The 26,138-nt window shown below is 45.3% G+C and overlaps 2 protein-coding genes across 3 annotated transcripts in view; one reads left to right on the forward strand and one right to left on the reverse strand.

Annotated features, from left to right (window-relative positions):
• Nucleotides 1–603: 603 nt before the first annotated feature.
• On the reverse strand, nucleotides 604–14,927 carry LOC136632962 (acyl-coenzyme A thioesterase 1-like). Its single transcript, XM_066608289.1, has 3 exons — nucleotides 14,297–14,927; nucleotides 7,137–7,339; nucleotides 604–1,588 (listed from the first exon to the last, which is right to left on the reverse strand). The coding sequence occupies exons 1-3, from the start codon at nucleotides 14,802–14,804 to the stop codon at nucleotides 986–988; spliced, it is 1,314 nt and encodes a 437-aa protein (XP_066464386.1). The 5' UTR covers nucleotides 14,805–14,927; the 3' UTR covers nucleotides 604–985.
• Nucleotides 14,928–20,007: 5,080 nt separating this feature from the next.
• The window catches only part of HEATR4 (HEAT repeat containing 4), a 35,902-nt gene continuing 29,771 nt past the window's right edge, over nucleotides 20,008–26,138 (forward strand). The window contains exons 1-6 of one of the 2 annotated variants that reach the window (XM_066608291.1): nucleotides 20,008–21,570; nucleotides 21,701–21,802; nucleotides 21,902–22,779; nucleotides 22,849–23,036; nucleotides 23,409–23,549; nucleotides 24,474–24,692. In XM_066608291.1, coding sequence (XP_066464388.1) covers nucleotides 21,932–22,779; nucleotides 22,849–23,036; nucleotides 23,409–23,549; nucleotides 24,474–24,692 — 1,396 coding nt within the window. In that variant the 5' untranslated portion in view covers nucleotides 20,008–21,570; nucleotides 21,701–21,802; nucleotides 21,902–21,931. The remainder of the gene's footprint in view (nucleotides 21,571–21,700; nucleotides 21,803–21,901; nucleotides 22,780–22,848; nucleotides 23,037–23,408; nucleotides 23,550–24,473; nucleotides 24,693–26,138) is intronic. The other variant, XM_066608290.1, reaches the window with a different exon arrangement.

Genomic DNA, 26,138 nt, shown 5'->3' on the forward strand with positions numbered 1-26,138 from the left:
AAGCTTTGTTTTGAGCGATAATCGTTGTGTGCAAATGTGTGACCATCATGCACTTTTCGCCCATCGCTGACTTCTGGTCCGCATCAAAGCCTTGTCCCTCAGGACGATAAGATAAGACTAACCTCCGAGACCTGTATGCAGAGAACAGCAGGTGGTCTGTTCTCTGTATTCAGTTCCTTTGTGCTGCCAAGAAGCAAAATACATACCCAGCCAAGGTGGGACAAACAGAATTTGATTGTTTTGAAGGTTTTAATCTTATACACCATTGTCTTCATAATATTTTAGGTTGATACAGATGGACTCTGAGTCCGAGGTTTTAAGACCTAATAAAAATGAAGTTTTAACTGTCTATACTGTGAAAAATTGAGTTTCTTCTATAGATCAGTGTACTGCCCCTGTGATTGCGGAAGAGTGAAAGATGGGAGCATTTACACACAACGATTATTGCTTCAGCGATGGCTTTTGAGCGATAATCGTTGAATGTAAATGAGCCTGAAGGACAGTACAAAACACGGATTCCCAGCAGTATGCAAAACCAGAATGTTGTACAGGAGAGGAAGCCAGTTTTCAGTCATGCCTAATCCTAGAATGAATTACAAAGAATCATTAGAAAATCTGTAAGTTTTTAATAAATTATATATATGTATATATAATCTATATCTCTTAATCTTAAAGCAATTCAATCGATAGAAAAATAAATCAATACATGAACAGATGTTACATTTTAGTAAAATTGCTCACTGTGTTCTCTATTTAAATATAGTGCATTATGATCATTTAATACTTATTTAGCTGCAGATTTGTTGCAGAAATGTCAGATCCTGTTTAATCAATCTGAATGGAGTCTGTAGAAACCCAGGCACGTGGTTGATGAAAGAGCCCCATTCACATGTATGGGCCTGATATTCAGCTGCAGAAAGTTCTGCAACAAATCTGCAGTGTGTGAACAGATCCCTACGGTTTGTGTAATCATAGCACAACATGTTCATAGTTTGTTCTTCAGGACGTTTTTCCCATTGAGATGCTTGTGGAAGAAGTTCTGAATTCTCTGCCATGAGTCCACTTGTGCCAGTGCATGAGCCTTAGGTTCTCCTCCCCAAACCACAGGAAGATTGACAAGCTTGTGAAAAGATGCTTTACACAAGGGGAAATATGGGGGCTCAATGTAATGGCCAGCTTTGGGATAGAACACAATTTCTGGCTTTTCTTTCCCTTCTTCTACCAGAAGTTGGCTTGCAATTTGGGCATAGATGTCACTCTTCCAGTTCCTGTCATCTCCTCCCACAATAAACAGAAACTTGCAGTCAGCTTTTCCAATAGGAATAAGGCTCTTCCGGTGAGGTTCTTCTAGTGGATTATGTATTACGTCCCGGATATCGCCCACCCCTGGCTCTGGGTGTTTTAGCCTTTTAGGGTCAATGCCAATAGGAGGCAGAGTATGGTCCTTATAGTGAAGGGCTGCTCCAACATTAGCCACTGAGCCATTTACGACAGCTGTGGCAGTTATGCCTTTAAGGAAGGAGGCCATGGAAATCACCAAGTCGCCACCTTTAGAATGGCCAAGAAGACCGATCCCTGGACCCTTCACCTAAAAGACAGAGGGAAAACAGTAGATGACTTATGTGTATATCGTAGATAGGACCACCTCATATATCAAATACCGGAACAAGAATTCTCCATACCCACTAAGGATCCCAATTCAAAGCTTTCTTGGGTGTGGGGGAAGGGACAGACAGGACTATTAATAACCTATCTTCCATTTATTGGTACAAATTCTATAACTTTCAGTAAATTGGAACGTATATAGTTTAAGGGGGCTTTCTGGGGAGAAAACTATTGATGACCTACCTCAGGATAAGTTATCAGTAACAGATTAGTGAGAGTCTGCAATTTGGGATGCCTACCAATCAGCTGATGAGAAGTGGTTACAGACTGCTAGAATGTCATATGTAGCACAGTGGACTAGTTTGGTATTGCAGCTCTCTTCTATTCTCTTCAAATCAAAGAGAGCTGTAATACCAAATAGGGCTCAAATGGCATTCTGAGCATTCCTGCCTTTTATGATCGCTACTTATCAGCTGATTGACAGGGGTCCAGAGAGGTGGAGTCCCATTAATCTGTTGATGTTGAGTAGCTCTAACATTAACATAGCTCCTAAGGAGATAACCGCTGTTAAAAAAAAAAAAAAAAAAAGGGGGGGGGGGGGGCTTAACCCCCTAAAGACACGGCCTATTTCACCTTAAAGGGGTTGTCCCGCGGCAGCAAGTGGGTCTATACACTTCTGTATGGCCATATTAATGCACTTTGTAATGTACATTGTGCATTAATTATGAGCCATACAGAAGTTATCAGAAGTTTTTCACTTACCTGCTCCGTTGCTAGCGTCCTCGTTTCCATGGTGCCGTCTAATTTTCAGCGTCTAATCGCCGGATTAGACGCGCTTGCGCAGTCCTGTCTTCTTTTCTGAATGGGGCCGCTCGTGCCGAAGAGCGGCTCCTGGTAGCTCCGCCCCGTGCCGATTCCAGCCAATCAGGAGGCTGGAATCGGCAATGGACCGCACAGAAGCCCTGCGGTCCACCGAGGGAGAAGATCCCGGCGGCCATCTTCACCAGGTAAGTAAGAAGTCACCGGAGCGCGGGGATTCAGGTAAGCACTGTCCGGTTTTCTTTTTTAACCCCTGCATCGGGTTTGTCTCGCGCCGAACGGGGGGGCAGTTGAAAAAAAAAACCCCGTTTCGGCGCGGGACAACCCCTTTAAGGAACAAACCTTATTTTTTCAAATCCGGCACCTGTCACTTTATGTTGTAGTGACGTTGAATGCATTTGCACGATTCTGAAACTGTTTTTTGTGATGTATTGTAGTTTGTGTTAATGGTAAATTTTCATCAATAAATTTTGCCATTTTTAATAAAAAATGTACTGAAAATTTTGAAACATTTGCAATTTTCAAACTGAGTATTTCTCCTTGTAAGACATGTAGTCAAACACCACCAAACAGTTAAACACTTACTATACTACTTACTTTATATTGCAATCATTTTTTTAAGTGCCATATATATATTTTTTTAGGACTCCAAGATGTGTATAAGTTTAGTGGTAATTTTTCACATTAGAGTACATAGGCATTATGCAGTGCCACCTGTATGATGTGCACAACCTGGTTTTTATACCACACCCTTGTTTTCTGCATGTTATTGTAAGGCCCCGAGTATTTGACCGGACAGTTCAACCCCTCCCATGTACCCATGGTTGTCGAGGGTTCAGTCTGGCTTGGGGGTCTCTGTACTGGTACCTCGTACTGGGCAGGTGGTACTGCTGTGGGCATGTACTGTGCTCAATATAGGGATGTCGCTCTAGTCCTTATATCTGACACACAATACGTTGTCGCTGCATGCTGCCCAGCTCTGACCTCTTCTGAGAATTTGCCCAAGAAGTGACTTAGAAAAAAAATCCAGAAAAGTCTCCTAACAACTCCACATGCTGCAGTTTTCTTGGAAGCGAGACTCTGGAATAGGGTGGGGGGGGGGGGGGCACTGGTGTAAACTTATCCAAGTAGAGGTGGCAACCCTGCTCCAGCAGTGGGGGCACCAATTCCCACACAATTTTTTTCTGTAATTCCCAGGAAGGGGGCATTCTGGGGGCTCAACTCTGGTGCCCTTTCCTTCATAAATCCTGTACTTACTTGCATACCTTGACGTCAAAATATACAAGCTGTGTGAGAGTACACCATACCATGCCCTCTTACCTGGCAGGTATTGGCAGAACCAAAGCCTCTGTTTGAAATGTACCAGAAACTCCTCTACATAAATATTTTTCTCATGGTTGTACACCTGGGCAAACGTAGCATTAAAACACTCTATTACAGGTTGGATTTTATATAAGCGACCATAATTGGGGTCATCACTGGGTGGACGCTGCGTATTGTCATTGATGCAGGAATTTTATAATTACTTCAAAACGCATCCTTGACATCGCCATGTGGAATTTTGGGGTGTGGTATAAAATATCCCTGCTCCAGTAGGCCCTAATGCTCGGCTTCTTGACTAGCGCCATACGTAATACAATGCCCCCAAATTTTGTGATTTCTGATACATCCACGGGAGTGCATTTGTGAGGTTTTGCAACAATGGAGTTGGGGTTTTCTTGGATGAAATGCTGAGCATATAAATTAGTTTGGCTAAAAATGTGGGCTATAAAATCCGGAAAAAAAAAAAAAAACAACAAACTTAAAAGTCGTCCACCCCCCTGAGCCCTGCTGTATTAAAGTGAACCTCTGAGTTCCCAGTAAGGTCAGGAATCTGGGGTCTGAAATTTTCTGGGTTAATACACAGAGCATCAGATGAATCGGGTCTTCTGGAGGGGCAGTTCTTGGATGCCTTCTCGGAGACAGGGAGTTCAAACTCGCCTGATGATGAAGAGGACAATGCCAGAAAAGTGGGATCATTCTCACTAGCTGAGTCTGTTGCAGACGCAGTAACTGTGTAAGCCTCCTCCACGGTAAACCTCTTGCAGGCCATACTATAAGTATATAAATTTATTAGACACTCAAAAAAGCATAAAAAAAAAAAACAACAAGATTGGGCGGATGACCACAGGGCAATGGGCCATTACTGGGGTGGGGTGATCATGGGAGGAGGCCGGGAACACAGAAGGAATTTGTTTTTTTTTCTTTTACACTGACAGGATTAAACACTACACTAAATATACTGACTAAACTAAAGGCCCATTTACACACAAAGATAATCGTTCAAAAGATAGGTCTTGAGCGATTGTCTTGCATAAACAGCTACTGAACACTAATGTCCATTAGCAGTTTATTACCTTAATTTGCATGTAAATGAGCCTCCAGGAGCTGTATGCAGAGAACAGTAGGTGGCACGTTCTCTACATAAAGCTCCTTTGCTCTGCCGTGGGCTTTTTACTAAATACAATGCATGCGGTCTGTGTTATCTTCTCTCCAGCTGAACGATGGATTTTATGCTCACCTAAAAATCATCGTTCAGCCAAAAAAGTGAAAGATGGGAGCATTTACACTCAACGATTATTGCTTAAACAATGGCTTTTGAGTGATAATTATTGCGTGTAAATAGGCACTTTACTCGCTACACTAATATACTGATCACACTATACCTACTCTAACGACGATTGCTATCATTTTTTCTTCTTTGCACATATTTTTCTCTCTTCAACCTCTGGAAGCACATCATGGTGATTGGACAGAGAGCTTGCACTGTAAACCGCGCAAACTTGAGCTGCTGCGCTGCGATAGGTCAGTCAGCACTAAATGACCAATCACAGAGACCGCTGCGGCAGGACCTTTGGGATTGCTCCCAAAACGGCAAGTAGTAAATGGATGCCATTAGTGAAGGATGTTAGCAGTCATCATTACACTGTCGCCTTGATTGCCACTGTGGCGACCCTTTAAGTACAGGACGTGAGTTTACGTCCTTTTGCGCTAAGTACCATGCGCCCAGGACGTGAACTTATGTCCTGTGGCGTTAACAGGTTAGACTGGTTCCCAGTGATCGGTTTCTCATTTGGAGATCTGCTAAATTAACCCCTTAACGACAAATGACGTACCGGTACGTCATGGAGCGTCGGGGTATTATGAAGAGAGGTTGCGTGGCAACCTCTCTTCATACAGTGCGGGCATCAGCTGTTTATAACAGCTGACACCCGCGGGCAATAGCCGCGAGCGGGCGCGCGGCCGATCGCGGCTATTAACCATTTAAATGCCGCTGTCAATTCTGACAGCGGCATTTAAATCCCCCGAACGATGTTCGGGGGTCCCGCGCGGCCCCCCCGCGGTGAGATCGGGGGAGCCATGCACGTATCATGGCAGCCGGGGGCCTAATGAAAAGCCCCAGGGCTGCCTTAGCAGACTGCCTATCAAGCCGTCCCCGTGGGGTGGCTTCATAGGCTGCCTGTCAAAAAGCAGTATGACGTAATTCTATAGCATTACGTCATACTGTAGGAGCGATCAAAGCATCGCATCTTAAAGTCCCCCAGGGGGACTTCAAAGTAAAGTAAAAAAAAGAATCAATAACGTTTTTTTTTAATTGAAAAAAAAAAAAAAAAGTTGTAAAAGTTTAAATCACCCCCCTTTTGCCATATCTATTATTAAAAAATCTAAATAATAAATTAAAAATATGTATTTGATATTGCCGCGTCCATAAAAGTCCGATCTATCAAAGTAGCACATAATTTTTCCCGCACAGTGAACGTTGTCCGAAAAAAAAAAATGAAGAACGCCAGAAATGCACTTTTTTAGTTACCCTGTCTCCCAGAAAAAACGCAATAAAAAGCGATCAAAAAGTCATATGTATTCCAAAATGGTACTATCAGAAACTACAGGACATCCCGCAAAAAATGAGACCTTGCTCAACTACGTCGACGGAAAAATAAAAAAGTTATTGCGCGCACAAAATGACGACAGAAAATAATTGAAAAAAATTTTATGTCTTTTTTTAAAAAAAAAAAAAGGAGTATAGTAAAAAAAAAACCTAAACAAGTTTGGCATCGTAGTAATCGTACCGACCTATAGAATAAAGTTATCATGTCGTTTTTGTTGCCATTTGTGCGCCGTAGAAGCAAGACGCACTAAAAGATGGCAAAATGTTTTTTTTTCATTTTACTCCACTTAGAATTTTTTAAAAGTTTTTCAGTACATTATATGGTACTTTAAATAGCACCATTGAAAAATACAACTCATCCCGCAAAAAATAAGCCCTCATACAGTGACGTGGATGGATAAATAAAGGAGTTATGATTTTTTTAAAGGGGGGAGGAAAAAACGAAAATGGAAAAAGAAAAATGGCCGCGTCATTAAGGGGTTAAACAGGACTATTCAAACCTTGTCCATATGTTGACGCTGCTGTATTGCCACAGTGCGGCAAAAACCACACCGCCAGTTGGTGTAATCTTCCAACTGAATGCAGCTAATAGCAGTGTGACTGGCAGTGGTCTCACAGTCCTGCATCTAGAAGCTAGTTCACCCAAAGCCAACAACAATCAAACTGCTTTTAGCTGCACTGGATTTGAAGACTGCACCGGTCTACATGTCACTGCCGCATTGGTATCAACATGTGGACCCAGTCTGTTTCATGGGACGTATCCTATTGGGATAACACTGCCTACCTGTGGATGCTGCAGCATATAGTTTACTGCTTCTTCAAAGTATTCCAGATGAAACTCCTTCATCTCTTTAGGTAGATCTTCATACTTGTAGTAAGCTAACGCCAGTGTGGCAAAGCCTCTATTAGCCAGCAAGCTCGCCTTGTAATCGAGGAGGCCTCCACCAGTACCTTGAACTTCAATGACTCCTGGAAACGGACCGGGACCTGTAAATATAAAGAAGATTTGTAACTACCTGGATCTGACACAGGTCCACACGACAACACAAGGGCCCACTCAAACAGGCGTATGTGCCCCGCCTATTACACGGTACTAAAGGCCCACTGATTTCTTTTGGGCCACCTGCATTTTTTATTACGTGCATGAAAAAAAGCGCAGAATGTCCTATGTTGGTGCGTATTTTGCACAGAATACACACCAATACAGGCTATGGAGATTTAATATATGCTGCAAATATTTTACGCATGTGAAAAACACATGCATAATATGCTCGTATAAGGGAGTCCTGAGGATTGATAATAAAGAGGATGCACACACCCTCTGAAGGACCAATTATTTATTATAATGGGTGCACCCCAATTTAAAAGCGGCAAACTGGAGCAAGTTCAGAGAAGAGTTACTAAGATAAGATGGTGAGTGGCCTGCTAATCATGCCCTATGAGGAACGGTTAAAGGATCTAGGAATGTTAAAGGGGTGGTCTCGCGAAACCAAGTGGGGGTATACACTTCCGTATGGCCATATTAATGCACTTTGTAATATACATCGTGCATTAAATATGAGCCATACAGAAGTTATTCCACTTACCTGCTCCGTTGCTAGCGTCCTCGTCTCCATGGTTCCGTCTAAATTCGCTGGCAGCTTGCTTTTTTAGACGCGCTTGCGCAGTCCGGTCTTCTCCTTTCAGCACGAGCTGCTTCAGTGTGCTCCCAGCTACAGCTCTTCTGCGCATGCGCAGATGAGCTGTCACTGCTCGGGAGCGCGCTGGAGCGGCCATTCTGTACCTTCCTCTGTTAGAGGAAGGTGCAGAGCCGCCCAGCTGTCCGGAGAAGCCGCCCAGCTGTCCGGAGAAGCCGCCCAGCTGTCCGGAGAAGCCGCCCAGCTGTCCTGCCGTCCAGGTAAGTGATGGGCCGGGGGGGGGGCTGCCGCTGCGCCGGGGGGGGGGGGGGGGGGGGCTGTCGCTAGGCCGGGGGGGGCTGTCGCTAGGCTGGGGGGGGCTGTCGCTGCGATGGGGGGGCTGTCGCTAGGCCGGGGGGGGCTGTCGCTGCGATGGGGGGGCTGTCGCTAGGCCGGGGGGGGCTGTCGCTAGGCCGGGGGAACTAGCGCTGGGCCAGGGGGGTAAGTGATGGGTCGGGGGTGATGTTCACTGACAGGTGAAGGCCCCGGAGCCCAGCGCTGGGCTCCGGAACCTAGCGCTGGGCTCCGGGGCCTTCACCTGGGCTGAGGGTCTAGCGCTGGGGAGCCGGGAGCGTAGCGCGGGGAGCCGGGGGCTAGCGCCGGTTACCTGCTGCCTGGCGGTGGGCGTCTGGTCGGCGGCTGCGCGGCGTCTGGTCGGCGGCTGCGCGGCGTCTGGTCGGCGGCGTCCGGTTGCCATGGAGACACAGCTGGCAGCGTCTCGGGAGCGCGCACGTCGGGCTGCAGCGAGCGACGGGGAAAGAGCCGGCGGCCATCTTGGGGAAACTTTTATAAGTTGCTGGAACGGTAAGTACAAACCAGCTAGGAAAGTCATTTACAGGGGTAATTAGTAATGTATGTATAATTAGGGGGACTGGGCAAAAAAAAAAATCACTGCTTCCTCGAGACATCTCCTTTAAGCTTGCAAAAAAGAAGGCTGGGAGGAGAGTTAACCCTTTCCAATCCAATGTCGGGCCTGCCCCGACATCATCATTTTCCTCCCCAGCTCCGATGTCCGGACAGGCCCGACACTGCAGTGCAGAAGTGCATCTGCACCCGATCATCAGACACATCGGGTGCAGATACACTCCTGCACTGATTCTCATCAAAGGACCCCCGAGGAGAAGGAAGAAAGGGTTGCCTCTTGCCTTCTCCTTTACACATTTCATAGCGCTCAATTAGTGCTATGTAATGCACGGAGATTCCGGACGGCGATCATGTGACTGCCAGTTGTCACCTGACCCCAGCTGTCACATGAACGCCAAGTACTTCCGCATTCCCCCCACGGTGTAGCGACCACCTGCACCCTCCTGAACTCTGTCAGATCAGGAGGGTGAAGGGAAAATTTATTTTTTCTCATCCATTCTCCCCAGCTCCAATTTATTTGGAGCTGGGGAGAATGGATGAGAAAAAATAAATGGATTGGAAAGGGTTAATAGCCGTTTACAAATATCCGAAGGGCTGTCACAGTGCAGAGGGATCAGCCCTATTCTCATTTGCACAAGGAAAGACCAGAAGCAGTGGGATGAAACTGAAAGGGAGGAGACACAGATTAGATATTAGAAAAAAAACTGGTGGAACAGGTTGCCACGGGAGGTAGTGAGTTCTCCTTTAATGAAACTCTTCAAAACAAAGGCTAGACAAATATCTGTCAGGGATGATTTAGTGAATCCTGTACTGAGCAGGGGGTTGGACCCGATGACCCTGGAGATTCCTTCCAACTCTACCAGTCTATGTAACACAAACTTTCTCTGTAATGCTGAATGGGGGTAATAAAGAGGTTGTTACTTATTAAACAAGTTCACAGGTCCAGCGTCTCTGTTATGGCATGGGGAAATAGAGTGAGCACTGCAGGGGGCATGTGGCATGTAGTATTATATGAAGACCTATATGCAAAAAGAAGATGGAACAATACCTCTGCAGCGCCACCAATTGGATGGCAGCATTCCTACAAATCAATGTACGGCTTTTTAATAAGTCTGTAAAACAACGATTGGGAATAGGAAACCGAGCCAGAATCCATACACAGACAGTTGTTTCGGGGGTTTTGCCCCTCCTCATCAGTGTGCAGTAGGTTTCTGGCTTGGCTGGTGAGAGGCCTACGATGTGAGTTGGGGGGAAGGGGGCGGGTCTCCCCATGAAGACCTTTCAAATATAGAGCCATCCATGTGGAAAATCTGTTGTGTTGACCTGCCTTAGGACTACGTAGCAGAAATGTTTGCATGCAAATTAACATGTAGTACAGATTAGACATCCACAGACTGTTCACACTGCAAATAGTGGAAATTCGCAGAAAAAGTGAAGGGTGAAATACATGGCAAATCTACATACAAAATGTGTATTTTGGCTTAGGCTAATTTCACACGGCCGAGTGGAATATCGGGCTGTGAAACTCCGCCCAATATTACGCTTATGCACGTGTGATTTCCCTGTCGATGCATCACTTCAAGGAAATAGCGATCCTCTGGCATGGCGAGGATCGGCAAGTGTTTCCCATTGTTTTCAATGGGAAACTTTGCATCGTGTGCACATCGCGTGAATACCCAAAAGAAATTCCACACAGGAGCGACAAATATTAAGGAGAACGTAGGCAATGTGGCCCGCCGCCTCCATTCTCTGCAAACAGGCAGTCGATCAAAGATGAACTGCCTGTTCACACGAGCCGAAAGTCGCTTAGTTTTTAGCTGTGTTAAAAACCAAGCAATTCCAACAAGTGATTGATTTCTTGCTCAGTGCCCCATCGGGAGCCGCGTCTACACATTCCATAATTTGGACAATAGTAGCAAATTAAAAGGACCTTTAAGAAGGGGGACCAGATGGGGCAGATTTGACCCTCCGCATTGAAATTCCACTACATTTACAGTAGCAGCAGGGCGGATGAGATTTTGAAAATCTCGTCCACAAGCTGCAGAAATAATCCGCACTAAACCCTTTACGGAAATTGACGTGCGGTGTGGGATTCAATACCCCTACATGTCAATTTTATAGATGGTTCCACTACGGAACTCAATGGGGGGTGAATTCTGCACAGCAATATGCGATAAAACCCGCTTCAAAATCTGCACCAAATGATGCGGGTTTAGAGGCAAGGCTGCCCGCTGATCTGCATTCTGCAGCAAATCAGCCCCATGCGGACCCAGCCTAAGGCTCTATTCACATCACATTTTTATCTCCATCCAGGGGTTCCATCACGGTGTACGGTTATAATCCTGAAAATATGGCCTCTGGAGAGAGACTGGCCAGAGCCTATTTCGAGCTTTATAGAAAACTGCTTAAACAGATCGCAGTTACATCAGGATTCTGTTCATTTGCACTAGTCAGTGCCAGGAAAAAAGCCTGGTAGACTATCCTTTTCTTTCCGGCACAGAACTGTGCAAATGAAGTGAAACCTGAAACGAACACCTACTGGTCTCCGTTTCAGCAGTTTTCCTTTCTAGACTATGTAATGCTCAATGAGCGCTTTGTACTAAAGAGGGAAAGCGGAAGTGTTAGTTAGTTCCACTATGTGACCCGGCAGATCACATGACCGCCAGGTGCCCCTGCCACAGCAGAGCTGCAGAATCCCAACAAACCCTGACCAGCTCTGCCAGTGACTAATGTCACTACAGGGGATGTTTTCCCTGTAACTGAGGCTCCTATGGATGCCCCAGTTATAGTGGGAAAGTGTGAAATTAAAAGACGACAGAGTGAATGACCCCTAGAGGTCTTGTATGACGTCATGGGGGAGATAGATGGTTAAAAAACAAAGTGACAAAGATAAAAGAAAAACAAAAAAGTTTAAAAAAAAAAGCAGAATAAAATAAAAATATATACATGAAAAAAAAGAAACTGACCCACCGCCTCCCAAAACTGCCGCTGTTGCGGCCTGTAATCCTAAACTATGCAAATTATATATTAAAATGTCCAAAACAAAATGAGGAACCCGTTCCTGTATTTTATTTTACCGTACATACATTAACTTTAAATACTAATACTTTTTTTTACCTCCAATAAAATGAAAAAAAAATCTGAAAAGTGGAACAAAATAGCCCTATACATCGAAAAAAAAAAAATTATAATTTTAATAGCTGAAGAAAAAAAAAAAAAAAAATAGGACAGTAAAACCACCACATGTGTAAAATCCCTAAAAAGTGTCTGGTCCTTAACCACTTAACTCTACAGGATGTAAATTTACGTCCTGCAGGTTTGAGGTACGTATGAAGGGAGGTCGCTGGCCGATCTCGGGCAATACAACACAAGCGCCGGCTGTTTCTTACAGCCGAAAGCTGCTTGCAAACAGGTCCGAGAATCCGCGCCGCTTATCTGAGCGGTTTACCATTTAAATGCCCCGATCAATGTTCAGTGGGAATGTACTGGCCCCCCGTGCTGAGATTGCGGGGAGCCGTGCAGGGGTCATGGCAGCTGGGGGCCTTCTGAAAGGGCCGCCAATGCAGATTGCCTGTCAGATCTCGGTATAATGTAATGCTATAGTATTACATCAAACTGCAGGAGCGATCAAACCATCGCAAGTTTCTCTGGGGACTAAAAAAAAAAAAAGTTTTAAAAAGTTTTATTAATTATTAAAAAGAAAAGGTAATAAAAGTTGTCATATTTATAATAAAATAATCTGAATAATAAAAACATATTTGGTATTGCTGCTCTTGTAAAAAATTCTGATCTATAAAAGTTAAAAAGTTAAATATCTTTGGAAAAAAAAATAAAAGTAGTACAGCAAAAAACACACTATATACATTTGGTATTGTAGTAATCGTACTGACCCACAGAATAAAGTTATCAGGTCATTTGTGTTGCAGTTTGTGGGCTGTAGAAACAAGACGCACCGAAAGATGGTGCAAGTTTGTTATTTTCCATTTTACTGCACTTAGATTTTTTTAACGTTTTTCAGTACATTATATAGCTCCATTGAAAAATACAACTCGTCCCACAAAAAACAATCCCTCATACAGCGACATTGATGGGTAAATAAAGGAGTTATGTGTTTTTAAAACGGGGGAGGAAAAAAATGGAAAAAAAGGGACATTCTTTAAACCCCTTCCCGCTGCAGGATACGTATCATGGGAGATCGCGGGGTGAGCTCTCTTCATACATCGCGGGCACCGGCTGTTTCTTACAGCCGACATCTGGCAGCAACAGCTCCGATAAGCAACGCGGCTAATAACTCTTTAAACACTGCTGTCAATTCTGACAGCGGCATTTAAATCCACCGATGTTCAGAGGTCCCTACGCCCCGTCCCCGTGGGGTGGCTTAATAGACTGCCTGTCCGATAGCAGCATGATGGCATTACATCACACTGCAGGAGCGATCAAAGCATCGCAAGTTGTTGTCCCCTCTGGGGACTGAAAAAGAAAGTAAAAACAAGATCCATAAACTTTAACTAATTGTAGAAATAAAAAAAAGTAATAAAAGTTTAAAATCACCCCCATTTTGCCATATTTATAATAAAAGAATCTAAATAATATCAAAAATACATATTTGGCATTGCTGCATCTGTAAAAGTCTGATCTATCAAAACAATGCATTATTTACCCCACACTGTGAACGTCGTCAAAAACAATTTTTTTCGGCCACCCTGTCTCTAAGGGAAAAAAATGCAATAAAAAGCAATCAAAAAGTTGTATGTATTCCAAAAAGGTACCAACGAAAACTGCAGGACGTCCCGCACAAAATGAGCCCCTGCACAACCATGTGGATAGAAAAATTAAAAGTTATTGCGTGCAGAAGATGGCGGCATAATTTAAAACAAGTAAACATCTTTGAAAAAAAATAATAGTACAGAAAAAAAACATATTGGTAGTAATCGTACCGACCCATAGAATAAAGTAATCATGTCATTTTTGTTGCAGTTTATGCGCCGTAGAAATAGGATGGACCGGAAGATGGCGGAATGTCGTTCTTTTCATTTTACGCCACTTAATTTTGCAAAAGTTTTTCAGTACATTATATGGTACTTTAAATAGCACCATTGAAAAATACAACTCGTCCCGCAAAAATCAAGTCCTCATACAGCGACGTCGATGGATAAATAAATGATTTTTTAAAAGGGGGGACAAAAATGGGAAAAAAAGGCCATGTATTTAAAGGGTTAAGAGATTAAACGGATTAAACAGTAGCAGCTACAACCCTGCACTCATCGGGCAGCAGGAAGAGGCTCCCCTCTCACCCGGCCGGCCCTCCTTCCCTCTCACCCGGCTTTGCACTCACCGGGCAGCAGGAAGAGGCTCCCCCTCACCCGGCCGGCCCTACTCCCCTCTCACCCAGCCTTGCACTCACCGGGCGGCAGGAAGAGGCTCCCCCTCACCCGGCCGGCCCGCAGCAGCTCCCGGCTCACCGCCTCCCCCAGGAAGCTCCTCTCCTGGGCGGCCTCCGCCAGCAGAGCCCCGGTCGGCGGCCCGCGGTGCAGGGAGAAGCGCAGCTGCAGCGGACTCCGCACGTCCTTCTTCAGCAGCCGCCGGAGGGGAGTCCGGGGCTCCAGGGACCACAGCGGCCCCTCCGGCTCCACTCCGGTGTAGCTGCCGCCCTCCAGCGCCGGGCTGCGGCTCACATCCAGCTCCCCGCCGCCGTCCGCTCGGTAGCGCCCCACGGAGGTGAAGAGCTCGCCGGCCTCGTCGGTCAGAGCGGTGAGGAGACTCACGTCCTGCCCGGCCGGCAGACCGCGGACCCGCAGCCGCAGGGGGTCGTCAAAGAGGCAGCGGCCCGGGGACACGAGCAGAGACACGGCGGACATGGCGCGGCTGGCACGGGGCAGCGGGCATAGAGGTGAACACAGCAGGGAGAGCATGGTGTGACCGCCGGTATGGAGGAGGCGCCTGGGGGGCGGGGGAGGACGGTGCTGTACAGCCTGCGGGCCATACAGGAATATCTGCAGTTGTCTGCACGGCCGCCTCCCGCACCCCTGCCAGCAGACAAGACGTGCCGGTTTTTTGTTCTGTTTCTTCTTCCCACTTTCTTCGTCCTGAAGTTGGTTCCTCGGCCCGTCACCGCTCACTGCGCAGAGGACACAACGCCTTCATTTCAGTGGGCTTCTTGGCATTTCTATATTTTGCGTGTTTTTGCATTTTGGGCCGCAGAAAAAATAAAAAATAGAACGTGTTCTGTCTTTCTGCATATTTTCCCCCAAAGATCCCGATAGGAGTCAGTGGGGGAGCGAAAATGTGCGCTATATACTACCCCTACGGGGCAAAAAGCATAGTGCTTTCCACAAAAATGCAGCACTCAGGCGTGCGCAAATGTGCTTATGCTCGTGTGAGGTATTAGTGTATCTTGATGCCACCAGGAACTCCTGATGGAGTCAAGATTGACAGGAGGGGTCACCCCCCCCCCCCCCCTTCCCTGTTGCTGATTGGCTTCACAGCGGCGTGGGCAGCAAGTGCTGAAAGGCCAGTAAAGGGAACAAGGAAAATGCAAGGGCTTAGTCAGATTGTCATACATTGGCCTGGGGTAGCAGCCTGGCAGCCCCTGGTGTAACTCTTATCCCCAGCGTGGACACACAAGACAGGCAACCTTCTCCTTGCAATGTCATAGTGAAATCTTAGGCGGCAGCACTGAGTCCACAGCGGGGGTGTGGGGTGGTAAGGAACAGTCTGAGAGGCGGCTGGCGCTGTGTGGAGCAGCAACGCAGTAAATGGGACAAAGCTGCGGGGCAACAGCGTTGGCAAAGGCGCCGGTGTCCCCTGTGCAGCCAGGAAGGAGGAAATTGTCAGCTGCTGTAAGGGACGGAGGACTGAGGCGGCGGAAAGGTATGCTGTGTGACAGGTGGAGGCGTGGAACAAACGGGCATGCTCGGCCTGGGACTGAGGGTTCGCCAGGGAGTCATCCCTCTGAATTTCCACGGAAGGCAGCGGTGACCGTCCGTGCTTCATCGCGTGCATAGCTGTGTTGCCGCAACTATGCACACACTGCTGCTAGGACCTTGTACGCTTGACCCAATCGGGAGCTGGGGGTGTGACAGGGGCGTTCTCCCTGTCGAACCCCTAATTCCTGGTGGCGTCAAGATACACTAATACCCTTGTGTGAACCCGTCCTTATTCTCCAATTTATGATAAGTTTTATTTTTTGTTTGTTTTCATGCATTAAAGAGAACTTATTTTAATAATAGATTATATTACAGTGGGACGGCGCAGTGGGGACACGGGTGGAAACGGCATGAAAAAAGAAACATTTGGTACAAAAATAGTACTAATACTAAAGTGGGCACCCAGGAGTGTGATTTAGGCTAATGGCACACAGACGAGCATGATGTCAGGCCATAAAACTCAGCCTGATACCGCGCTCGCCAACGTGTGAGTTACCTGCGGATGCCAGGTGTTTTTGTATCAAACGCTTCCCATCCTTTTAGTAAAGTGATCCTGCGGAAGATGTTGCTTATTGTTTTCAATGGTAAACCTCGTGTGCACGCTGTGCGATGTGTTTTCCAGGCCCCATTGAAAACAATGGGCAAGGCATTCAGAGGGAACGCCCAAAGATAGGGCATGCTGCTATTTTTTTTTTTCCGCACTGTGATGTGATGCGGGACAAAAATCGCTCATGTATATGAACCCATTCAAAACGCACAAATCTCACACGATTTTCTCTGCCACATGAAAACAGCCTAAAGGGAAGCGGTCATCACCCATAAGCACCACAACGATGCCTCTCTTCAGCAGGCAGTATGCGCAGTCCCATAGGGATGAATTGTAGTGAGTGTGCACAGGCTTCTAAAAAGAGTCAAGTTTTCTCTACGCGCACTGACTTTGACAGGGGACGCCGCAGGAACAAGGGTACAGGTGAATATGAGACAGTTCCCCACACTCCCGTCACCTAAGCTATAAGCACCGTGATTTAGTTTATAGTATTGAGGGCTTATTCTGACGTGCGTATATCGAGCGGGTTTTCACGCCCGGCCAATATACGCTGTCCTTCTCTGCAGGTGGACGGGCTGGGAGCAGTGCACTGAGCTCATGCCCCCTCGCCACTATTTGCAATGGGAAGAGGCAGGGTGGGGGCGGAACTTAGCTCCGCCACTGCCCCACCCCTCCCATTGCAAATAGTGGCGAGGGGGCATGAGCTCAGTGCACTGCTCCCAGCCCGTCCACCTGCAGAGAAGGACAGCGTATATCGGCCGGGCGTGAAAACCCAGCCGATATACGCACGTCAGAATAAGCCCTTAGAGTTGATGGCAGGCTTCTTTTAAAGGGTTAAATAAATTTGGGCCACCAATCTAACACTATCAGTATACAGAGAGCAATGTCCCACATCAAATAAAATACAGATCAGCCTGGCCCAAAGTAGTTTTGTGCATAAAAGCTGGCATCAAGGGCAAAAAGCCACTTTTTACTTATCTGATTAACCCTTTAACGACCACCCATATGTCTTCTAATGGCTGATGTTAAGGAGTTTTATTCTACAGCACGGCCTTTTCACAGCACTGCATTAGAAGCCTAGCTCTGGTCTCCCATGCCAGGGAGAGCAGGTGGTCAGATGACACTTGCTCCAATACCAGGGACCGAAAACTTCACAGATCCCTGGTGTTGAACCCTTTACACGCCGCGGTCAGTGCGAACGTGGCATGGTATATACTGACAAAGGGAGCACCGTCCGATGGGTTACCTTTGGCCTTCAGCAGCCAGGCATCTAAACATGGTATTACAAATATGTCCCTTAGGGTGCATTCCCACGAACGTATATCGGCTCGGTTTTCACGCCGAGCCGATATACGTTGTCCTCGTGTGCAGGGGGGGAGGATGGAAGAGCCAGGAGCAGGAACTGAGCTCCCGCTCCCTCTCTGCCTCCTCTCCGCCCCTCTGCACTATTTGCAATGGGGAGAGGCGGGCCAGGGCTGGGCTAATTCGTGAAATTTCGCCCCGGCCCGCCTCTCCCCATTGCAAATAGTGCAGAGGGGCGGAGAGGAGGCAGAGAGGGGGCGAGAGCTCAGTTCCTGCTCCTGGCTCTTCCATCCCCCCCCCCCCCCCCTTGCACACAAGGACAACGTATATCGGCTCGGCGTGAAAACCGAGCCAATATACGTTCGTCTGAATGCAGCCTTAGGCTGCCTGCAGACGGCCAGGTCGGATCCCCTGCGAGAATTCTCGCGGCGGGATCCGACCCACGTCCCTGCAGGGACCAGTGCGGCTCTCACCTGCTCCCGCGGCTCCAGGTCTGTGATGTGACGGCTGCCGCCCAGAAATAGAACATGCCGCGATTTGTTTTCCGCCTGTGTTATCATGCAGACAAATCGCTGTCGTCTGCATAGGGTTGCGTTTTGTAATGCCATCCTATGGCAGCGGGCACGGGCGGAGATTCTGCAGGAATTCCCGCCGCGGAATTTTCACCCGCGTGCAGGGGGCCTTAGTCTCAAGGCTGCTGCAAGGACCACCACAACAAGGAAGGAAAGATATTTTGGATGAGACAACAAAAAGGAAATAACCTATTGTAGAATCAACTTGAATCTGTAATGATCAGATGACCTCTAGGGGCATCTTGAACCTCTCAGGCTATAAATATAACCCTGTGGAGGTTAAGGGACTCTCTAGAGCAGGGGTCCCCAACTCCAGTTCTCAGGGACCGCCAACAGGTCATGTTTTCAGGATTTCCTCAGTGTTGCACAGGTGATGTAATTATTGTTGGTGCCTCAGACATTGCCACAGGTGTTCTTACCATAGGATATCCTGAAAACATGACCTGTTGGTGGTCCCTGAGGACTGGAGTTGGGGACCCCTGCTCTAGAGGCCTTTTCTTTACTTCCACAAATTTACCTAACCGCATCAAGTTGTTCGTAGACCTCAATTACTTAATTCGATGGCTGACTATTAAGAAGCACTTAACAACTGTCAGAATAACCAGAATCAGACTTTGAAGACTAATTCATCTTCTGACAACCTTACAGCACTGACAGAATGACCCCAGATATAGACCTTTAGGGCTCTTTCCCATGAGCGGATACATGGTGACAGCGTTTTTACGTTTTCACGCCCACTCTGTATAAGCGCCTATTTGAGTTTTTCCACGATTACGGACAGCGTTTTCTCATCCATTCACACGACTGCGAGCGTCATTTTTAGCGAAAATATACGCCGCACCCCAGAAAACCCTTGCGCTGCCAAAAACCTCAGGATGCCTTCCAATGCCTATATAGAGGCACCTGTAAGGTTTTCGCAGCATTGGACACTGCAAAAATGCCTCACCCTCCCTCCTCTTTTCCTGTTCCCATAGGAGTCTATAGGACCCGCCGGTGTATATTGGCCAAAACATAGTTCCAGAACTATCTTTTGGATGAGAGCATATGCGCCGGCCGCGTATATGTTCTATTTTTCGTGCTGCTGGCGTACTTACGTGCCACATATTTGTCCGTGTGAACGGCTGCATTAAAAATCAATGCTTCACATGGGTACCGTATATGTGCCTGGGTGTAAAAAGACGGCATATATGCAATCGTGGGAATAAAACCTTAGAGAGCATTTGGCCCCAACAGGACCAATATAGGCTGTACTGCTTATTTACATTAATACAAGAGCAAAGACATAAGGTGCATTTAGACTGAAAGATGATCGCTCACAAATCATTCAAAGGGCAGTTTGAGTGACAGTTTTGAGTGATCATCTTTGCATCAATCTTTAAGTAGCTAATTAGCTACTTGAGTTATAAATGCAGGCAGAGCAGAACACCACTGATTGTAAGAACAAAGCAGCTGTTTGCATATACAAAACAGCTGCTTTGTTCTGGCAGTTATCAGCGGTGTCCAGCTGAGCTGCTAGCTCTGAGAAACAGCAGGAACACTGACATGACAGCTCCTTTGTTCTCAAAGCTTTCAGCTTGTATCCCGCTGGGAAATCAGCTGAAAGTATGCTATCAGTGCCTGCTGATGAGAAAATCAGCATGCAGCGCTGAAAAGAGTCATCCTTGATTTCTAGCTTGCAAGAAATCAGCGATGAACGAATAGTGCATGAACAATCCATGATGGCCGCGCTTTTAGACACACAATTATCGCTCAAAAGATGGCTTAAATTTTGAGCGATAATCATTGTGTCTAAATGGGCCTATAGCCTAATTTATTCTATTCACAGACCTTTTGTAAATGAGCCCATAAGGTGGTGATCTACCTGAAATCAGTGAGGTGGTAAAAAACAGCGCCTCATAGGACTGTATGTAGTGAACATATACATACACCGATCATAGAGAAAATACCACACCATAACAATTTTATCGCAGCATTATGCAATTTTCAAGGTATGTTTAGACAAACAAGTTATGCAAATTGACGCTGTTTCACATGATCTGGGAGCATGATGAAAGGGAAAAACAGTCTGCGAATCTAATGGCATATTTAGACAACGATTATCGCTCAAAATCCATCTTTTGAGCAATAATCATTGCGTGTAAATGTGCCCATGTTTCAGTTTTCTGACAAACGATGGATTTTAGTTCAGCATGAAATCCGTCATTCAGCAGAACAGCCGATAAGCAGGACCGCACGCTGTGTTCTGCCCGAGGAGCACTGATAACAGCTGATCACATTGTCTCAGCTGTCAGCTTCGCCGGCAAAACAAAGGGAATGTATTCAACGAACAGCAGGTGATCTGTTCCCTGAATACAGTTCCCGGCGGCTCACACATTACTAATTGGTACTAATAGGCATTAGTACCAAGTAGTAGTTTTATGTAAAATGATCGGTCAAAAGCCATCTATTGAGCGATCGTCCTTGTGTCTAAATCCACCCTAACTGGTTACATTGTAAGGAGGGGAGGGATAGTCGTGACTTATATTGTCCAGTAGAAGTGAGTGGGTGGGGCGATGGGATTATCCTTTGAGTCCGTTTCATTTGTTCCATTTGTTCCGCAGGTCGACCAGTTCACTGTCCTGAGCCAGGCTCAACCCTTAAGCCCGTAGAAGTCACTGTCTGTGTGGGGACCTTGTTATTACCTTTTCTCGCTGGGTGCTATTGAGAAGGCTCCTTGTATTGGGTCGGTTGGTCCCAACCTATGAGTCTAGTTAACCCTTTGTTGTCTGCTTTCTATTACCCCATTTCTCTCTGATATCTTAGAGCATTTCTTCCCATGTTTTCTTCACATGTTCCTATTCTTTTCCATCTGTTCTGGCTTTAGGGCCAGGCTCAGAACTAGTAGATATATGAACACATAGTGGACCCACCAGACTCGTCTTATTCGTGTGGAGCGTTGTAACTGGGATTAGACACAATAGGAAGACACGTAGGGGGGGGGCAGGGGCTCGTGCATAGGTCAATTCTCTTAAGGGTTCTCATTTAAAGCCCCCCACACCTATTTAAAACATTTGCACAGTACTGTATATATGAAGCAACCTTCTCTGCTGAAAAAGACAGTCATAAAGTTGCTTTTGCATTATAGTTATAGTAAATATTTCACTACGGCAAAAATAAAAGAACACGAAGTATAAAGTGCAGGATTAGAAGGACAATGCAGACACGACAGACATTCTTGGACACGTTGCCTAGCACTGCAGTAAACACTGATCTGGCTGTCACATCTCAGAAGCTAAGTGAGAAAACCTGATTGCAACTTCACCTTTGGAGCTAAGTCCTATTTTATATTTTGGTAAATATACTTAATCTTTAATGTACAATATTTTTTTCAAAGAATGTTTATTGCATAGCGTTAAATATGGGGTTAGCTGCAGACACAATACAAATGTTGATTGTAAAGTATATTTAAATTCATGTTAAAGGAGTTGTCCAGACATACTCTACCACCTGAACTGATATTGGGCATGGAAAGACGCAAATGCATACTTGACTGTTAGATTGCCGAGGCAAACATCCAACACCAAGTGAGTATCCTGCACAAATCCTATGCTAATAAATGTTCTAAACCCTCTAGAATATTATTGTATATTGCATATAATTTTCTTTTTTTTTGTTCCTTTCAGTTACTCTTCAAAGGACATATAATACTTGTGATGGAGCACCCTACACTGTATTATAAAGAAAATGTATTCTGTTTAGAACCATTGCAAAAGACTGGCAAATTCAAAATAGCGATAAATGGAGTACCATCCCACAAAACTCTCTCATCTCCTGTTATTGAAACCCAATCATTATTTCAACATTCTTTAAAATTTCAGGAAATATACATAAAGAACATAGTGGGCGACCTTCATTTTTCTAAAGATGTGATAAAGGATAGAGGACTCGCCAGTCTGTCTTACCAAGAGTGGGATTCGAAAGATGTTTACAGGGTCTCAAATGTTATTCCACAAAAAAGAACTAGAACAATCAAGATACAACCAAAGCGACACAAGGTAGAGCCAAAACATCACTATGTAGGTCATGTAGAAACATCTGTTCCTTCTAGAAAACTAAAAGCCAAAAGTTGCATTGGATTTGAAAAACCCGAAGAAGATGAACGGATACATTGTAACTCTGCAAGTCTCACTATGGAGAGACTGAAACCGAAAACATTCTTAGCAGATGAAACCACATTAATAACTCATAGAATAAAAGTGCCATATAAAGGCAGTTCCCAATTCTTGTCACATGGCATGTCCGACAACTCCACTAAAGTTTTGCCAAAGAGCCTGACAATCCCTAGAGCTCAGTGGATTGTAGGTCATCATATAGAGAGCAAGGATGAAAAGGAAAGACTTTCCAAAGACCATGGATTGAGTAACTCCACTGAGATTAATGGTGAGCACATGACTGAAGAAGATTTCAAAGTCTTTAAAGACCTAAAAAAGTATAAACCAGAAGATCGTAAGGATGATACAGAAAAGCGTAAACCTGAGACACCTCTTCCAGTCTTTTACAAGTAAGCTGGTAGACATAGTAATACTCAGTAATCCAGATCGATAAACTCTAATGATTATTTTGTCTTTAGGATTCCAGGTTATTTGTCTCCTCATAAACAAGTGCAGGAAGTTGGTGGCAAAAACAAGACTGCAGAATCTTTAGTCGTCAAGCATTTTGATTGGCCACCACCTTTAAGACTTCAAGATTTGATGAATCCAAAGGCTGGGAAACATGTTTATGCCACAGAAAATGATTTTGAGAGAGAACTCTACTCAGGTAATCTTGCCCAGTTAGGTCATACAGGAGCACATAACTAGGAGAAAATCTTAACGATATGGAGTGCTTTAGAAAACCCATTTACAAACACCCTGTTGGACCATTATGAGTTAACAGAATGAGTTCCCCTTTAGAAACCCTCATTCTGATGACAATATGTCTTCTGATTTTTGTCAGCTACAGTGTTGTCATAGAGAAACATATTTGCTGGGTAAGTGATGGCTATTATTGTACTTGACTGTATCCGACAAGGTCTCAATGATGATAAATCTTACATATTTCCAATGTTTATTCTATTAGTAAGATATATACCTTTTCAAATTCTGAAAACTTTTAAAAATGAAATCAAAAATATTTTTTTATGTATCATAGGGGTAAGTAAAATTGTACACCAGAATGACACAAAACAAAGGAACTACATCGTCATGCAAAGCAACAGTAGATATGAAAAACACGTACAGGAATCAGTGCCTAGATCTTACAAAGAATGGATCTCTTCTGAAGGACAGACAGGTAAGCAGGTACTAAACTAACAAGTGATTTCTCCAAATTCAACACAAAATCCACAAAATTTTAATGACTATTGTAGTCTCAGAATTATTCAACCCTCTGAATAGAATCTCTTATAAGAACATACATTTGCAAGTCAGGTGTTTTCTCAAGAACACCTGATGCAACTACTTAAGGGCTTGAATTAATTGCATTAGGTGTGCTTGAGGTAAAACACATTAAATACCTGCAGAAGAATATTGGTAAACTGTAGGCTATTGCCCATGAGGAATGGGCTAAGATTTACATTTACAGCAGGTCATAACAGCAGAAGATTACTTTACTAAGGACTTTTTGACTTCTGAGACTGCAATAGTCATTAAAAGCGTCATTGTGTCCTGAATTTGGAGAAACCACTTGCTATATTAATTATGTTTAGCTATTTAAATAGTTTTTTTTAGCTTGTTTTTTTGCAGATAGCTGAAAGTTTGTACATTTGGCAAATAAACCTAATTTGCAATGGATGTTGAATAATTTTGATTACAACTGTAGATCTTAAATTTTCTGCTGATGCTAAAATGCAATTGTCATCTTTATGGTCCACTCTTGGTTCCCTATTAGTATGCTTTACCTTGTACTGACAGTTCTTAGCTCATAGTTCCCCACCCTGATCTCTCTACCTAATAAGTATGGCATACCTCCTGTTCTTCATGATCCACAATTAGGACTTATACTTGTAATGTAAAAACATTTTACAATAAAAGAGTTCTGTAAAAAAGATTTGCAACTACAAATGTCTACTGTTAATTGAGGATTGCTATTTTTGATCATCAAATAAAACCATTGGTTCGTATGTTAATGAACATATTGTGATGATGTTAATTTTATGATACTTATTTTTATTTATTGTAACTATGTCTATTGCATTAAACTATATCTGCTTATTAGATATTGACCGGCCTTTAAGACCTGAGAAAGGAGCATATCGTTGGGTAGCCCTTCCAACGGTGGTTATGGAGAAAACTGAGAGAAGCCCTCAGAAAGAGACATCAACAAATGTGCCAAGCGACAGAGACAAAGTGCCTAAGGAAATTGAGTCTGGTCCATTAAATAAGAAGCAGGTTCTACAGAACATTGTGACTCAATGGAGAAGTGCCTGGTTGTTGAGTGAGTACAGTATATGTTGCTGTAGTAATACGGTATCACATATCATGCAGTTAACCTATCAGAATTTATATAATCTAACCTTGAATCTTGAATCCTCATTGTATGTGTAAATTGAAGTAGGGGTACATGCTAATGGAAATGTACACTAAAGGCCCTTTTAGACGGGACGACTGTTGGGCAAACGATGCCCGACACTCGTCCCTGCACAAACTAGCTCCCGTGCTCCTGCACGGGAGCTAGTAGTGCTGGCTCGCTCACAGCGGGGAGGCCACAGGAGATTTCTCTGCATAAACGATGGGCGATGAGCTGATCGCTGATTGTTATGTCAATGGAGGGGTGGGGGGTGCGAGGAGAGAAATCTCCTGCAGCCTCCAAGCCCTCCCTGCTGGCCGCTCTGTGAGTGAGCCAGCACTACTAGCTCCCGTGCAGGAGCACGAGAGCGAGGATACACAGGGACGAGTGTCGGGCATCGTGTGCTCGACATTTGTCCCGTGTAAACCCACCCTAACTCAGCCAATTGGGATGAGGTTTGGGTTCTAGCTTTAAAGTTCTCCTTAGTATTCAAGAGTAAGGGCTAATGCCCACGGCTGGATTTCTGCCGTGTTGTATGCGGCAAAAATCCAGGGCGTTGCCCCGCAGCTATTAGGTTCTATTGAACCTAATAGCTCAATGTTCATGCTGCGGAATTCCATAGTGGAATTCCGCAGAGTGAAATAAACCGCGGCATGTTCTAAATGCCGCAGGAATACGTGCAGCGCGGCTCCCATTGTAGTCAATGGAAGCCGGCTGTCACGCTATACTTCCGCTGTAGCACAACCGAAGTGTAGCGTGAATACGCGGCCCCGCCCAATGCCGGCGTGTCATCTGTCACTGCCGGCATGTCACCTGACCCTGCCAGCGCGTCATATGCTGTACTGCGCATGCGCGCTGGCCCTCCGTGCGGGACGTGTACGGAGGATCCGGAGTGGTAAGTATGGGGGTTTTGGGAGGGCACCGTGGCGGACTCCGCTGCGATATTCCACTGGCAGAGTCCGTCATGGCCGTGGGCATGAGTCCTAAAATCTTTGCAAATTCTGTCAGTGAGTAAACCCCAGGGTTGCTTCTCAGCTCCTCCCCTAGCCTGCTTCCCTGTTGTGAATATGCATTTACTGCCTTTTTACTGAGCTATTACAGAGGGCTATATGACAGTGCTGGGGGATGATGGAGGAAAGCAGGAGGACAGTAAGCACAGAAAGCAACTATTACAGAGGGCTGTCATTCACTCATCAGCAGTGAGGAGGAAAAGACCAGCAGCTAGTCATTGATTGGGCATGGGTTATGCTACACAGCCTCTTAAAGATGAAAGAGGAGCGTGAGCTGAGCTTGTGTATGTTCATGAGAGAGAATAGATATCAATACTGAGAATTCCCCTGAGCAAGAAACTTGAATGTAGGAAAACCTCCAGAC

The sequence above is a fragment of the Eleutherodactylus coqui genome, chromosome 6 (genome assembly GCF_035609145.1).
Source record: "Eleutherodactylus coqui strain aEleCoq1 chromosome 6, aEleCoq1.hap1, whole genome shotgun sequence".
Lineage (NCBI taxonomy): Eukaryota > Metazoa > Chordata > Amphibia > Anura > Eleutherodactylidae > Eleutherodactylus > Eleutherodactylus coqui.

Excerpts from the sequence above, each read along its gene's own strand:
- LOC136632962 (XM_066608289.1), bottom strand. The coding sequence starts at position 14,804 with ATGCTCTCCCTGCTGTGTTCACCTCTATGCCCGCTGCCCCGTGCCAGC. Across the intron at positions 7,340-14,296 it reads GAGCCTCTTCCTGCCGCCCG|GTCCCGGTCCGTTTCCAGGA; the intron begins GTGAGTGCAAGG and ends TTATATTTACAG. Across the intron at positions 1,589-7,136 it reads ATATGCTGCAGCATCCACAG|GTGAAGGGTCCAGGGATCGG; the intron begins GTAGGCAGTGTT and ends TCTGTCTTTTAG.